General features: G+C 34.9%; 1 protein-coding gene across 5 annotated transcripts in view; it reads left to right on the top strand.

The window, feature by feature from the left end:
- Positions 1-16,377, top strand: part of ARMC8 (armadillo repeat containing 8) — a 102,168-nt gene that overhangs the window by 50,856 nt on the left and 34,935 nt on the right. For 4 of the 5 annotated variants that reach the window (XM_059920246.1, XM_059920245.1, XM_059920247.1 and 1 more), the window contains 3 exons: positions 1,382-1,442; positions 3,479-3,679; positions 6,730-6,825. In XM_059920246.1, coding sequence (XP_059776229.1) covers positions 1,382-1,442; positions 3,479-3,679; positions 6,730-6,825 — 358 coding nt within the window. The remainder of the gene's footprint in view (positions 1-1,381; positions 1,443-3,478; positions 3,680-6,729; positions 6,826-16,377) is intronic. The other variant, XM_059920249.1, reaches the window with a different exon arrangement.

The raw sequence follows: 16,377 nt of genomic DNA, 5'->3' as shown, positions 1-16,377 counted from the left end.
GAAATAACACAGAATTAGATCAGATTTAACCAACACATATTATGCTAAGTATCATGTCAGGAAAACATAAAGATACAGAAATAGTGAGAATTAGTTGAAGTTGATAACCAAGGCATGATTTCAGAGAATGTGACTTCCTCATCTTTGGAAAAACAAAACAAAGATTCCTCATAGAGATGTGACCATTTATAAGATAGTTATGTAATGTTCTTATTAGCACAGTTCCTGGCTCATGTAAGCATTCAGTACATGTTAATTCTGTAATTATCAATACATTACCAGATAGGTTTAACACCTGTTATGTAGGGTTCTGTGCTAAGTGAATGGTTTAGTTTCAGTATTTAAGAAGCTGTGGCTCTCTAATATTTTGGCCAGAATGAGGAATTTTCAGTGAATCACTCCTGCATCATGAATTGTTTTCTGTTTGTTTATATGATTTGTATTTTTTGTTTGTCCGCTTTTTTGTCTTCAAAACTGAGCATTTGCCTTTTTGTTAGTAAGGTAATACTCTCATGGAACTGGTTTCAAAAAACAATGTAGTAACAAATCTTAAGATAATGATAACAGCTATAAAGAATTCATCTCCTACAGTATAAGTACGGAGTTTTACTGACTTGTTTATAACTTTCCCTAGAAGCCAGAACATGGGGTATTTTAGGTTTTTTCCCTCCAGCTTAACAAAGGAATGTAATTCAAAAAGGAAATCCATTAATTTAAGTTTCTTAATTGCTTAATGTTCAGTACTTGCTTAGAGAGTAGAAAGTAATTGTATTCTTATTCACGGCCAGATATAATTGTGAAGGTAAATTGTTTTTCAGTAGAGCCAAATCACTAATTAATTCTCAAAGACACTACTGGTAACCTCTGACTAGTTAGTTAATATCTTAGGGATAGCTGTAAGTGTTACAAGTTAAATGCTTCTTCTGTGATACTTCTACCACTGCTATTGGAGTTGAAATATCCCAACTTAACTTCATTTAAATTTAGATACTTTGTTAACTTTATATTTTATTTTAAATTTTTTTCCTTTTTATTATGGAAAATTTCAAAGAAAAAGTATAGAGAAAAGTATAGAGAACTCCAGTGTGCCCAGCACCTTGCTTTATCGTTTACCCATTCATTCGGCCATTTATTTTTAAAACAATTTTGTACGTATTTTAAAAAACTTCTGGCTTACTGTCTGCCTATATCGGATAGTTTTCTTTGACTATTTAACTAACAGAATCTCAGATAAGGGAGTGTCAAAACCTTCTCCCTCAAGATAAGTAAGAGTAGTTGTCTTTTTTTTCCCCATAATATCTTAAAGGCAAGTAGGTCGTCGTTGTTTTTTTTAAAGCTTTAAAACACAAGCAAAAACTTACTTTCTGCCATCTTATTCCAGTTTAACTTACATGTGTAGAGCTGGAGCAATTCGGACAGATGACAACTGTATTGTATTAAAGGTGAGCGAATTAATTCTTTCTAAAAACATGTGAAAATTATCCAGTCATATAAGTGTTGAATATAAATATTTGTATTCCTATTTCTTTTTACACATTTATCACTATGGTATGTGTGCACAGCATGAAATAATATTAAAACACCATGCTTTTCAGTGGGATGGCATGTAGCTTTAAAAAATTGGTTTTAGATATGTTTTGAAAGTCAAAGTAAATCTTTCCTTGTCAAACCTTTTTCACTTTTATGGTAATTAGAAGGATATAAAAATTATAAAAATGTGTAAAATTCAGGTTAAATAGAAAATACATTTTAGTCCTTGGTTTTCATTAAGTTTGCAGCACAGTTTTGTAGGCAAGCAGTTCACTAACTCTATAGATAAAGACTTTATTTCACCCACATGGCAGATAATCAAAAGGCATAATGAGAAAGAATAAGTAAATAACACATGAAAGCAATCATCATTATTGTGGTGTGTGTCAGATGCAACTAGAACTCAGAAAAGCCCAGATAAAAGACTAGCCCTAAAAGTCCTAAGACCTGGATTCTGGTTTTAGCACTTCCACCACTGACTGGGTCGGTAGCCTCGGGCACATCCCTTATTCTTGTGGTGCCTCAGACTCCTAATTATGAAAATGGAAGCAATAATTCCTGCTCATCTATCCCAAAGGGTTATTGAGAATAACAATATATTAAATACATTAAACAGCTTTTAGTTATAAAGAACAGAACAACTGTAAGTACATTGATAGTGTGTCACTTTGTGAATGTGAGATCTCATTATCAGTGTTGAAAATGAACCCAAGGATAGAAGAACGTTAGGAAGATTAATGTTTCCTTTAGTCTCTGGTGAAGCAAGACAGTTTAATGAGATCTGAGGACCCCCTAAGTAAATAGCACTGCATAGAGTGCTAAGGGCTTCCATGCCCTTACTTAACTGCTCTGCCCCTCCTTTTCTTTCTCATTGGTAAACTAGGTTAATAGTATCTTCTTTGTGTAGTAGTTGTGAGCATTAAATTCAATAATCCATGAATTTATGGTATTGATAAATGTTGGTAGCTGTTCCAAGGGAAATAAGAATAGGCTTTCTTCTTGGAAGCCTAGAGTCGTATTTAAAAGATGGAACCAGCCTGATAAGAAATCAGCAGTGAACAATAAAGTGCCAAACTCTGTGGTCAAGCTATAATAGGAACTTAGAAAAGAACAAAGCATAGTTGACTGCGGTTGTAGAGGAAGTCTTCCTGTAATGCTGATGTTTCAGTTTCTATTTCCACATTATCCTTTAAAGTTGATTCATCAGGCTTAGAAATATAAACGTGGGATATTTTTATTGAGAACCTAATGTAGATAAATTATCAAGACCAGTGCCAAGGTTTTTGAAGGACCTCAGAAGTAAAATTGGACTAGTAGATATCACAGTCATTCCAGGGAGTTCTCTGGAGGACTCAGGAACTATGATTGATGCATTTCACTTGGATTATAGGAGAACTGGTAGAATCTGACTAATGGGAAGATCACTGAGTTTTTAAAGCTGTGTTTTGTTTTTGCAACTGTAAGTATTAAACTCTAAACAAAAATTGAAAGTCATCCCAGCTATATCACACTCATTAAGGAAAAGATAGCATACTTTTTCTAAGGCAAAATCGTTCCTAATTAAACTGCTGGATGTATTTTAGGTAAATAAATACATAGACAGGGCAGGAGCATCAGAAATGATTTATTAGGGATTCTTAAATGTCTTTTGTAAGGTTTTACAATAAAGCTTCAGTCTTATCAATCACAAAAGCCTAATTAGACTTTATATTAATGTGCTTTGAATATATGGGAGTTTAGTGTGCCAGTGTAAATGATTAACATGCACTGAATTTTGTGTGTTTTTACATTCCAAAAAAAACTTTTATTCTCTGAAATTCTTTATTGAAACATTTGATCACAAACATGACTCCCAGTAAAAACTGTTGGGTTGATATAGTTACTATATGATCTCCATCATGCTTTTGCGTTTACCAAAAAGCAAATAATTAATATCACTACCTTCCAGACATTGCCTTGTTTGGTTCGAATGTGCAGTAAGGAGAGGTTACTAGAGGAGAGAGTTGAAGGAGCTGAGACACTCGCCTATCTGATTGAACCAGATGTTGAGCTACAGAGAATTGCTAGCATTACTGATCACCTCATTGCCATGCTTGCTGATTATTTCAAGTATCCCAGCTCTGTGAGTGCCATCACTGATATTAAAAGGGTATGTTCTCTTTTCCTTTTCAGCAGCTCAAGAGAGGGATTTTTAAAAGGATTTTCTTACTGTTCACCACTTTTGAACCAATTGATAATTAACAGTTCAGAGCCCTTTTAAATAAAGAAATCTTTTAGTAACATAGATGATGTCACTTTGAGTTTTTGAATCCAGTTTGTTTCATGTTTATTGTCAGAAGTTTTTTAGTAAGGAGATAATCAGAAAATTGCATCCCAAATTCCCAGCTAACCCCAAAATAGTGGGGTCTCTAAGCTGGTTATTGACATTATACCAACATCATCTAATGCTATTGAAAGTCCCAGAATCAGCTTTGTCACTATATTCTCATTCTTTAGGACAAGGGTAATCTTTTGTTCCAGGCGACTGAGTGGCTTTATTTTACTCTCCGCCACTGTCTTTTTCTTTTGCTACCTTTTCTTCTAATTTTTGCCATCTCTTCTTTCTTTTCTGCAGTTTCATACTGTGCTTTGGGCCTGCTAGTGACAGCTAAAGCACCATCTAACCTCTAGTTTGAGACCATCAAGGACCAAATTGTGCTAACTTTTTCTCAAACTATAAGTTCCTCAGAATAGGTAGATATTCTTTTTGGCTTTGTTTTTCTCAACGTGTTTGTCATATCCACTTCTCTAAGCATGAGAGATAAATATTCTGTGAGAGAAAGTTTATTTAAGGAGGTCATGGTAGAGAGAGCATTGCCTCCTAAATAGTAACCAGTACTGTTTCACAAATGTGACTGTATTTTTGATGCCACTGGTCCCAATGGTAAATTTTTTTAAACTTATTCTCTTGACCTCTCCCATGCCCCTGAGTTCCAAAAAACTTCATCCGGTAGGCAACTGTTCATTTGGCATTTAACGCTGAAAATAAAACAAACTATTAAGGGTATAACTTTTCTCTGCCTCAGAAAGGGCCTAAAATAACTTCCATTGATATTTGTATTAATGTACACTGCCCTTTATGTATTAAAGTTACGTGCCTGCTCTTCCTTCAGTAGTATTGTTTTTCTAGTAGAAGTGATAGGTTATATTGAAGCAGCTGCCTTGTCTGTTTTCCCTCTGGCTGCTTGCTCACTGACACAGTAACTCAAAGTACAAAGACATATGAGCAAGTCCTAACTACAGCCTCATGAACACCCTTAGCTGACCATCACAGCAAGGCAGATAGAACACTTTGATGGACATGAGAGTGAGGAAACATAATTACAAGAACGTCTAGCTTACACATGTGCAAAACATTTAACTAGTATATAGAAGATTATCCCTTTCCTTAGGGTTTTTCCATTTTATTTCCATCACAGTAAAACTGGAATAATAATAACTTTTTTTTTAATCTCCTAAACTTGAATATTAGTTTGTTTTGCCGTCTTTATTTTTGATGATGGATTATCCAGTGGTTTCTGACATACAAGTATAGGTACTAGACCCATAAGAGAGACTTTTTTACATGTTAATAAATGTGTGATTTTCATGGTATTTTAGTCCAAGTCAGTATTCTAATAAATGTTATGACTGGAAAGTAGTTAAGACATAAGAATAGATATTTTAGAACTTACACATCAAAATGAGTGTCGTATATTGGGAGGTTCCTCCCATAACTCATCAGTACCTGCTTTGATCAAAATATTTGGGAGCTACTCTTAAGAACTACCTTCAGAACCACCCCAACTGAGTTTTAGTTTTTTACTGTGGAGTTTTTGTTGTTGTTGTTACTCTAAATGATGTTACCCAGTTGGATTTCCCCCTCTTCACACACCAGTGACAGTTAACTTAAAACTCTCTTAGTCGATGAAAATATGTTATTATTGTCAGGGTTTTCTTGCTAGTGTGCCATTCAGTTCTTTAGGAATGTTCAAAAGAGGGTCTCAGAATATTATGAACAACACCTACATCTTTGCATAAGGGTGAACCTTTCCAAGGCAACTCATTTGGAAAAAGTTGTAATCATTTGGATAAGTTATATCTCTTAGTTATAAAATTATTTACTTTACTGATATGCCTTATATATTTACTGGTTCATATTTAGTCACTGAAAGTGTCCTGAGAACACGCTTCTCTTTTATTTTTATGGTAGTTTGGTGATAAATCAGGTATATGGAAGAATTGATAACTCAGAAAGCCAGTTATGCATATGAAAAGATAGCATTAATTGTTTCATACCAGTAAGTAATTTTAATAAATTTATCCCAAAAAAGCCCCCTGAACATAATTCTCAGATAGCTGTAATAGACAGGTAGCAATGATTACCATGGTCTGTTGTTTATTAAGCATTTTTACAAAGGTTTTCCTGCTTCTAAAAGCTTTTTAAATGCTGAAATTTGGTTAGCACTATTAATGTTTGGGAAAACCTTCTAAAGATACTGTTGCAGCAGCACTCAAGTTATCAGCTGTATTCCAGGTTAGAAAGACCTGAGTGTGCCATTTTTTTTGTTTTTTGTTTTAATTTAATTAATTAATTAATTAATTAGTTGCAGCATGTGGGATCTAGTGCCCTGACCAGGGATCGAACCCAGGCCCCCTGCATTGGGAGTGTGGAGTCTTAGCCACTGGACCACCAGGGAAGTCCCTGTGCCATGTTTTTGAGAGCATTTCAAAGAGTTGGTGGGAAATTCCCTGGTGGTCCAGTGGTTAGGACTCTGCGCTTCCACTGCAGGGGACACGGGGTCAATCCCTGGTTGGGAAGCTAAGATCTCATGTGCCACGTGGCACAGCCAAAAAAAAAAAAAGAGCTGGTGCAAGCAAGCAACAGTGCCACTAAAGCTGCCATCTAGCAACACTGAATTTTTAAGGCTCAAAGGTTCACAAAGGTTTTTCATATACCAGTGTCACATTTTAGACAGAAGCAGACTGCAAGAATTCCAGGTCATGTTGACACAGACACAGCAAGGTCTCAGTCATATGTGAGCAGAAACCCAAAATAACCAGCACTGATAACGTTAATAGTTGTTAAAACATATTTTTCCTTCAACTCTACTTTATTAGTTTTATTGAAAATTTAATTTGTGGACTGGGTTGGAACATATCTTTTTTTCCCTCCCATAGCTTGATCATGACTTAAAGCATGCTCACGAACTTCGCCAGGCTGCATTCAAGCTCTATGCCTCTCTCGGAGCAAACGATGAAGACATCCGGAAGAAGGTGAGTCTGGGAGAGGGGCGTCCCCCAGTCCTGACAGCCAGCAGGCAGGGAGTGACGTCAACCTGAAAGTCGTGGTGAAGAGCACTAACAGTGACTGTTTGAATATAATAAAACAGAGTGACTAAAGGCATAAATGAAGAATGAATGGGACCCGGATTTGGGGGGTTGTTTGTTTGTTTTTAGAACATAGAGTGGCATGGCCGTGCTGGAATGACAAATAACTGGCGTGCTTTTTTGTGTCATTAATATGGATTATTGTGTTGCACATTTTTGCATGTGTTCTGATAAAAATCAATTCTAGCACTGTGAAGCTTCAGACACCTTGAAAGACCTAACACTAGAATTGTAAATGTTATTTATGGAAATACTTTCCAATGCCATTGAGAAATTCAAATCTCTATTGTATATTGTTCTTTGATATGTGGCTTAGTTATGTTTTGATTTTTTTTTGCTACTGTGCAAGTTCGATGTGAATAAAATCTTTGTGGAATAATGATTTTATGTTTAGTGAGTGGTCATCTGAATTTTCCAGCTCCCAAAAAATGTGTCACTGCTATAGCACCTTATGTTATTACAGCCTAGTCCAACACTGAGCTCATGTTCTTTATGAGAATAGTTCTAAGCAGGGAGTAAAGTATTGTGGTAAGCTCTGATCTGGCTCCCTCCACAAACCAAAAGCCTGGAGCTTACTACTCAAAAAAAAACATGTATAATCTAGTAAATTATAAACAAGGCTTTTAGGAACATCATAATTTAATTCATATGTTCTGTCTTGATGAGCCATAGCAGAGAGAGCAAATTGTGCATTATTTACTGAATGTGGCAGTTTACTAAATCTCCCCATCTTGCATTGGTATTTTAAGGAGCCCTGTGGGAGAAATCACAAAGTATTGGGGCTTTAACATGATTTAGAGAAGTACTTTGGGCTTGTAGAAAGAGAAGTATGGAATTAACTGTAGGTTTATTGAAATAAATTGTACCATTCTTGGAGAAAATTGAAATTAATAGCAGTAAGATCTGTAAGATTAGATATGTAAGTAGCTTTGCTTTAAAATCAGTTCAGAAAACACAACTAAGCTGAATGTTTTCCATGTACCTCAATTTAGTTCAGTTAACAAGATGTTTTTGACTTGAAGTGTTCTAGTAAATATCTATGAAAATCCTTTTTGACACCTCTAAGCTTTAATTTGTAAACTGTTACTTCAAGGCAAACATACTAGTGATATGATTTTCCCTATGTCTAATCATGATTTATGAATGTTGTTGTTCATATATTTCATTCAGTTTAGGTACCTGGTATACTGCAAGGGAAGAGGCTTCTATGGCAATTCATATAGATAAAATATTTTTTAAAAATTGACATGGACTGTATAACTTAAACCATCCCAAAACAAATCATTATGTATTTATTAGGGCCCAGTGGAAAGAGGAGAGGTATTTTACCCAGTCTTTTAGCTGAAGAAGGCCATGCCATGGACTGAAAGGGAGATAGATAGATGGACCATAATGGGGGGAAATAGGATGTCCATTTGTACTTCTTTGTACTTTTTTGTTAATAAACTATTGTTTTGGAATTAATGACTTTAATTTGTGATATCGTGTTCTAGAAATACAACGTAACAGTCTGATGATCAGTAGTTTATTAAAACTTGTATTTATAATGTGTATAATTTCCTGGTAAGGCTAATCCTGATAATTTCTGTAGAAAGATAACAAATAAAGAATAAGTTATAATTATTATAGTTTTTTGTGTGTGCTGAAGAAAAGATACTATAGTATGCCTGTGTAATGGGTATTATATAGAGTTTTTAGGAACATTTAATTTCTGGGAAATCAAGTGAATAATTTATAGTTCATAGCAACTACTGAAGAGAGAAATTGTAAATTGGAAAATATAAAGTAATTTTGTGATAAAATCTGCATGAAAACGGTTCTTAGGAGTGGAGAATTTTTATTTTCAGTGTATAAAAATGATAAATGTTAACTCTTCCTTTGAATGCGTTTATTTCTATTCTATTTTTGTTGAAATAATTATTTGGATAGATTTTTATTTACTTTCTCCATGAAATATTTGTTTACCTTTTTACACTTCTGCCTTAACTTTGATTGTATTTCTTTTTTTGGTGTAGATTCTTGAAGTACAATGTTTATTATTGTTTTATTTTTTAATGCAATTTTTATACTTGCCAAGATGGAATTTCAGTTTACTGAGTTGATGAGTGGACAATCTCTGAAAGAAATTTCAAAGCCTGTAGACCTATTTCCACCCCCATCCCTCACCCCACCCCCCCAGCCAAACAGAAGGCTTATTTATTCCAGGATAAAAGTATGAAATGTTCAGTTGGTCTGCCCTTTAAATTGAAAATGGTAATGTAATTCAATAAATATAGGAAGTAACATATATCTCATTGCCCTATTATGACCAGTTAAGGGAATGAGGCAGAAGGAATAGAAAACTAGAGCAAAGAGATGGAGACAGTGAGAGGTATACACAGCAGTAAAGGAGAAAGATACAAGCCTCCTCTCTTCATGGAATTATGGCTCTATCTTATTGCTTGTAAAGACTTCAAAAGGCCTGCTGTGATTTCATTTCTTAATAGCTTCTCTCTGGGCCACACAAAATTAAGCTGAAGACTGAATATGACCTGTAGGTCAGAGATTTACCACTCCTGCTTTGAAGCAGTGTTAGTGTGTTCCCATTAAAAGAAACCATCTGTATAACAAACAGTCCCTGGAACCTAATAAGCACTCAGTAAATATTGTTGAGTGGATACAGAGAGATAAATATAGAAATGAAAATGCGGAAATCATACACAGAGTGATATTTCCTTTAATACACCTGGATCTTTCTGTATCCTTCTGTGCAGAGCAAAGTTGGTCTCCTAATTCCTAGCTTGGCATCCTTTATCACTCTGTGGCATAGGTACAAATTTCCTGATTTCCTGTGGTGTCCTGTCAGTGAAAGGGTGGAAAGAGTCCTGCGGTGAAAGTGGAGAACATTACCATTGGCTGTGACATGAAAAGGGAGAAGAAGCCCAAGAAAAATGAAGGACCACTCACCTTGACAACAGATGTGGCCTGGCCATATTAAACTTAGAATAATTCAAGGATTTTGGTTAGGGAAAGCAAGGGCAGAGCAGGAGTTAAGAGCTTGGTGAAAGAAGGGTCCAGAGCACATTAGCAGTAACTGCACTGACAGAAATGCCAGGTAAAAATTAGCTGTAATCTCTGCCGTGGGGAAAGTCTATAGTTTCTAATGGTAGTCTTTACCACATAGTAATGCTGACTGAGAAGCATGAGGTCAGTTAATGGGACAGTAACAAAGAAGTTAAGACAACTAACAAATTATTTTAAGTACTGGCATCTCAATCAAAACCCCAGTCAGTTGGCTAAGTCATGCAGAGGCAGCAGTGGCAAATTACAGCAGGCCTATAATTGTGAGGCCCATTGTTTTATAACAAAGAATTGCTTTTTTGAAGACCATCACTTGATTGGTACCTGTTGATCATCAATTAGGTTGGAAATTTAAAAGGATGGTCTCTCTTTTACTTTCTTCAAGGAGCTTGCAGAATTTATCAGAAATAGCTAGGAAGTGTAAATTGAGGAAAATTAGAAATTTTAAAAATAAATTAAAATTCAAGGAAATTAATAAACTTAACAGGATGTTATTTTTATTTTTGATAAAATGTAAATGTAGTACTTATTGTAGCCTTTGCTCCTTTGAGATATCTGACTAATGGAGCTTTTCAGAAAGCTTTGCTCTTGGATTTTGAGTACTTACATTTTAGCTGGAGATCCCTTTTGAGGAACTAGAATGTAAGCTCCATGAGGGCAGGGATTTTTTGTATTTTGTTCCTCACTGTATTCCCAGCATCTACAATACTATGGGGTGCATAGTTGGCACTTACCAATATTTGAAGAATGAATGGATGAATGGACAAATGCATATTTGAACTATATTGCAAAATTGCATTGTTAAGCACTATTAATTGTGTTATATATGGGCCTCTCTGCATTAAGAACTTTCATAACTTTGCTAGCAATTTTACGGGTATGCGAAGAGAGGAGATTTAAAATAGAGGAAACCTACATCTGATCACATAGGCAAGGGATTTCACTATACTTAGCATAGAGAAAATGTAGGAAATTCCCATTTTCAAGAGGCAGACAATACCAAGGGCGTGTCTTCCACTTCTCTGATGTAGGTCAAAGAGAATATGTTTTATGGTATGGTACTTGTTTAATTTTGAAATAATTTTTACCATTATTTCTTAGTTTTTTTCCTTTTTAAATGTATGATTTTTAAAAATTTATAGCATTCACAAGTGTGAAACTGGACCAGTTTTTTTCCCCTAGGTATAAAAGTATGATTTGGTTTATAGAAATTAGGCCGACTGTCAGGAATCAACCTATTCTATAAAGTGATATACACCTGTATAAAATATTCTCAATTAATGAATGCCAGAGTTTTATGGAAATCATAATTAGTGAAGGTCAGTAATTTAATTCAATTCTACGTAGATTGATTGAACTGCCTACATTATATAAACAATGTCAGGTCGGTGTAGGGAGGGGGAAAACAGTAAGGTGAGATAAAGAGTAATAAAGACACAGCCTTAATACTCAGCATTTATAATAAAACCTCAGTAAGTCAGAGGAAAGTAAGGAATGGCCAGTAAGAATTTGCTAGGGGCTCAAAGAATTATTTGGAACCAGTTAAAATGGACATGGTGATATCAATGGAGCAGTCCTTGAATCAATTTGGAAATTAATAATTTAATATTTTAATATTTTCTAAATGCCTTTTCTTTTATATCTTCAAGAATTGATAACATAAAATCTTAAAGTTTTACTCCTTGGCGGGGGCGGGGGATGCCTGTGGAACAGTCACAGTGGTTTGTACATGACGTGTGTGAAGAAGGTAGCAAAGCGTGAGATGTTTTTTTCTTTTTAAACTGAACAATTGTTTTTTCCTGGACAATTTTTTTGAGAAGTACAGGGAGAAAAAAATAAGAAAAGAAAAGGAAAACAAAGAAGAATGAGAATTTTTCTACTCTCTTTTTCCTAGCAAAGGAAGTTATATCTACAGGGACATTGTGAGGATGAGCTCTAATGTATTTTAAATGTTTAGCATGGTGCCTGTAGGTGCTCAGTAAATCGAAGCATTTATTAGACTATCTTAAATAACTTCATTGGAAGATTAAAAATAAATATATATTTTTAAGTATTGGGAGAAAAGCTGAACAGTTTTGGGGCATAAATAAAGACGGTTTACAGTGAAAACAGTGATTTTATGCTATAAATTTCCAAGACTACTAGTTATTCCTTCTAGTAAAAAGAATATTTATACTTCAGAAGCATCAGCTCTTTTTTTTAGTTGATCTCTTATTAAAATGACAAGATGTCTTCTTACTCTTATAATTATATTTTTAAATATATTTAAAATACTTGTTTTCAAAACTCTTTGTTGCTGTAGCATACCCTCTGAAGCACCAAATATAATATTGCTTTTCTTGGAGTTAAATAGAATATACAATATAAATCAATAATTTGTTAGTATCATAAGTAGTAGATGTCTTGAGAAAAGTAAGGAGGCCAAATTCTATCTAACGTTGTTTATCTAAGTATTACTTATTACTGTCTGTGGTTGCCATAGATGTCATTTCTCCAAAGGGTCATCATTCATATGAAACCATATCTCAAATACATGTGTTCAAATTTTGAACAAATGTAAATCTCCTATGTTTTAGAAGTTACACGATTTTAAAGTATATTTGTAAATTTAGGTCAGTTTTTCTTAATATCTTTCCGCTATCTCAAAAACTTGATAAGCACTTCACTTTGAACATTTTAATCATTTGTTATAGCTTGATTTTTATTACTAGTTGGTCTTCTCTGTAACAGTATAATTGTACCATGAATTTATAGTTTAAAACATTTTGTGAAGTTCAGTAATTCTAAATGATCATTTAAAAGGTACACTGTCAAAATTCTGTATTTGTCTCTGCCGTGAAATCAGGCAGATGCAAAAAATTCTTTCTGAGCCTTAGTCTACATGTTGAAACAAATGCCTTGAACATTTTGAAGGTTTTCGATGGTACCACAGAAGTAGCACCCTTCAGGACTTGGTTCTGCTACTGAATAACAACAAATTCATTCAGAATTCAGAATTCCTTGACTTAATCTGTGGTTAAATTGTTAGTTATCGTCTGAAAGCTAATCTACCAAAGAATTTTAAATGAACTCTGCAACATTGATTCATGATGGTAAGTATTTTTAAAGAGTTCACCATGACAGGACCAGGTTTTGCCACTTGCCCACAGTATTGAGACCCTTGGCCTTCAGCATACTGAAAGAAGCAAACCTGAGAGTAATAATGCTATATACAGAATAGAGGTATTTATAAAATCAAGTAATGAACTTATATTTCAGAGTTTCATTAAATGGAGACATAAAATTGAGTGTTTTACTGTTATTTGTGGTATTGTAGTTGCATAAATCATTGAATTATACTTCTTGTTCTTTTTTTAAAATAGGAAGTACAGATTGATTGTTTCATTAGTTATTTACAATCTAAGACAGGTGATTATAAACCAAGAAATGGGCTAAAATATGGTCTATATTAGATCTATAGAACTAAAATTAGCGACTTAGTTGGATTTTCAAGAATTTTCTATCTGGAAATGAATGAAATGTTTGGGATGATAAAATTTGTGGAGTAGTAGACCTTGAGAAGATTGAGTTTGTGATGAAGAACCAGAACCAGTGCTACACTCTTTCCTGTGATTAAAATGCTAGCACAGGAGTCAGCAAACTATATCCTGTGGGTACTTATTACCTATGTAATTATCCTGTAACGTGTGAGCTAAAAATGGGTTTTGCATTTTTAAATGGTTGGAGGAAGAAAACCGAAAGAAGAAGACTATTTCCTGACATATGAAAAGTAAATTAAATTCAAATTTGTGTCCATAAAGTTTTTCTCTCTTTATCTTTTTTCAGCTTTATTGAGGTATAATTGACAAAATGTCTATCAAGTTTTATTGGAATATAGCCATGTTGATTTGTTTATGTGTTGCCTGTGTCTGTTTTGCACTACAGTGGCAGGTTGAGATGTTGGCTGCACAATCACAAGGCCCACAAAGCCTAAAATATTTACTATCTGGCCCTTTGCAGAAAAACTTTGCCCACCCTGTGCGAAAACTGCATAGCTTAAACAGAAACGACCATAAACCAGTTTGATGAAAAACTGCATTTCCCATTTGCCTCTTTGTACTGAACTATAGAAAGAAATGGGACCCTACCAAAGCCCAGGATCGGGGGTGGGGCGCGGAGATGAGTTGTCTGACTTCCTGAAAGAGAGGCATTATCAAGTGTTGACAGTATAACACTCTCACTGGATTCTTTCCTATATGCCGATTCCCTTGTTTGAATGATTTTGGCATGTGACAGAACCCAGACAAATTGGGTAATAACTGTGGCTTTTGGTTATGGTAGGAAACCTTAGATTCTGTGTTTTGATTAGCAGAGTTGCCAGAATAAGATTTTTCACCATGCCAATGAGAAAAATTAAGATCCAGTTCCCTTATTAAGCAAATATCCATTCAGCCTTTGTTATATACAAAGCCTTGTGTTAGGTGGTATGGGGGCATGTAAAAGGCATGTAATTTAGGTATTTACATCAAGAGATAATCTGTTTGGGAAACCAAATTTAACAGAACTACCATTTATTGAGCACTTACTGTGTGCTGGGCACTGTGCTGATAATCAGCGTTAGCACATTATCTCCCTTAAACCTTACACAACCTTGTAAGTTAGCTGTTGCAGATCAGGAGACAAGTGATTTGACCAAGACCACCCAGCTAATAAGTGATAGCCCCTGCATCGTATCCCAGTCTCTCTGATTCCAAAGCCTATGCTGTTAACCACTTCATTACTTTACTCATGTAGAATTAAATGCCATTACTAGAGCCAAATTATGATATGAAATGGCAAGAAGTGTCACTGGAGAATGTGTGATAGTCTGAAGTAGTGCTATGAATTCAGAAAACTTAATAGTTTGTATTAAGTGTTTGCAAAGCATCAGATTCAGAAAATGTGTCTTTTCTCTCACACAGTTTTTGGTACAAAGTGGATAATGAGATGCTTTAATCATGTCCATTTATTCATCTGGCATTTATGATACACCTCCTCCTTTGTGCCCAGGAATGAAGCAGAAGACTAGTGTGTACTTGTGGGAGCTTACAATTTAAAGCAACTAAGGAATGAGACACTAAATTGCTGTGTAGTAATTCCAGGGCCTTGGGTGTGTATAAAAAGTCTCATCTGCATTGAAAGCCAGTTTTGCCGTGATCCACCCAAATATGATTAAAATAAGGCTGTAATTGAAGTCCATTTATATACTATAAAGAAGTTTACTTAAAAGCATTCTCACCTTTTCCTTCCAAGGTATTAAGGAATGAAAGATCTCCGTATCTGTCTTCCTTCTGCATAATTGGAAATGTTTTTCTAAGGCCACTATCTTGACATGATTACACTGTAAATTAATGTTCTGGAAAGGAAGCATCCAGAGTTAATGATGTCATTTCAGAATTTTATTTTGTAGACAGCTTCCTTATGGAGTAGATTTAAACTTGAGGCAGCATTTTGAAATCTTCTTTTAGTAGTTAGCAAGCTGTAATGTTCATAACTGGAATGTAAGCTCCACAAAAGCAGTACTTGGTAGATACTATGCTTGTATTTATTGAGTAAATTGTGTATGTCTGGACATTAGAATTCAGCCAGCCAACCTGTAGGATAATTAAGACTACAGGTCTTACACAAAGCTGTGGCGTGCACAGCTTTGTGTAGAGTAGGGGCTGAGCGGGGCCGTCGTGTTGCACAGTTCTTAGGGCAGTGCATCATTCAGATCCCTGGCAAACAGTAAGAGATGGAAGGGACGTTTCTAGTTCTGTTGTTTGAATAGTCACTTATAATGGTTTTATTTATGTGCTAAAATAAAAGTGTAAATCAGCAGCTGTTTAGGTTCCATTCTGCCATAAAGCTAATGGTTGAACTTTAAAAATTGAACTCTTATGTGTAGAGAAATATTTTTTTGATAGAGGAAGTGTTGATTTATTTTTAGACATTATAAGTATTTCTCACACACTGTGTTTATATTTTTGGTTTTAGGAGAAGGACAGGTTGGGCCAAGAGAGTTCTCCCACTTTTCCCTAATGTGTAGAAAAGTTTAGAACTTTGAGTTTTTCTTCTAAGCATTTAACAGAAATGAAGTTTCCCAGCTATTAAGAAGGTAAAAAAGGTCCTGAGGTAGAAATTACAAAATACCACTTAAAGAGGCTTAAAAGCAAGAATGAAATATAGAAGTTTAAAAACAGGCCCACTCTAAGAACCCCCTCCCCTTTGTCCTCCACTCCTAAAGTGAGGTGATACTGCTCTGAGGCTTAGACCTGCAGGAGAGCTTAGGTGTTAATTTAGTTCAGTGCCTTCAAGAGAAAGGACCAAAAGGAGACCCTGCAGATCAACTCTTACGATGTTTTGTTTTTCAGTTTCTCT

Source organism: Balaenoptera ricei, chromosome 4 (assembly GCF_028023285.1).
Source record: "Balaenoptera ricei isolate mBalRic1 chromosome 4, mBalRic1.hap2, whole genome shotgun sequence".
NCBI classification, from domain to species: Eukaryota; Metazoa; Chordata; class Mammalia; order Artiodactyla; family Balaenopteridae; genus Balaenoptera; species Balaenoptera ricei.
The sequence above is the reverse complement of the archived record's forward strand: the minus strand, read 5'-3'. Positions and strand labels throughout refer to the sequence as shown.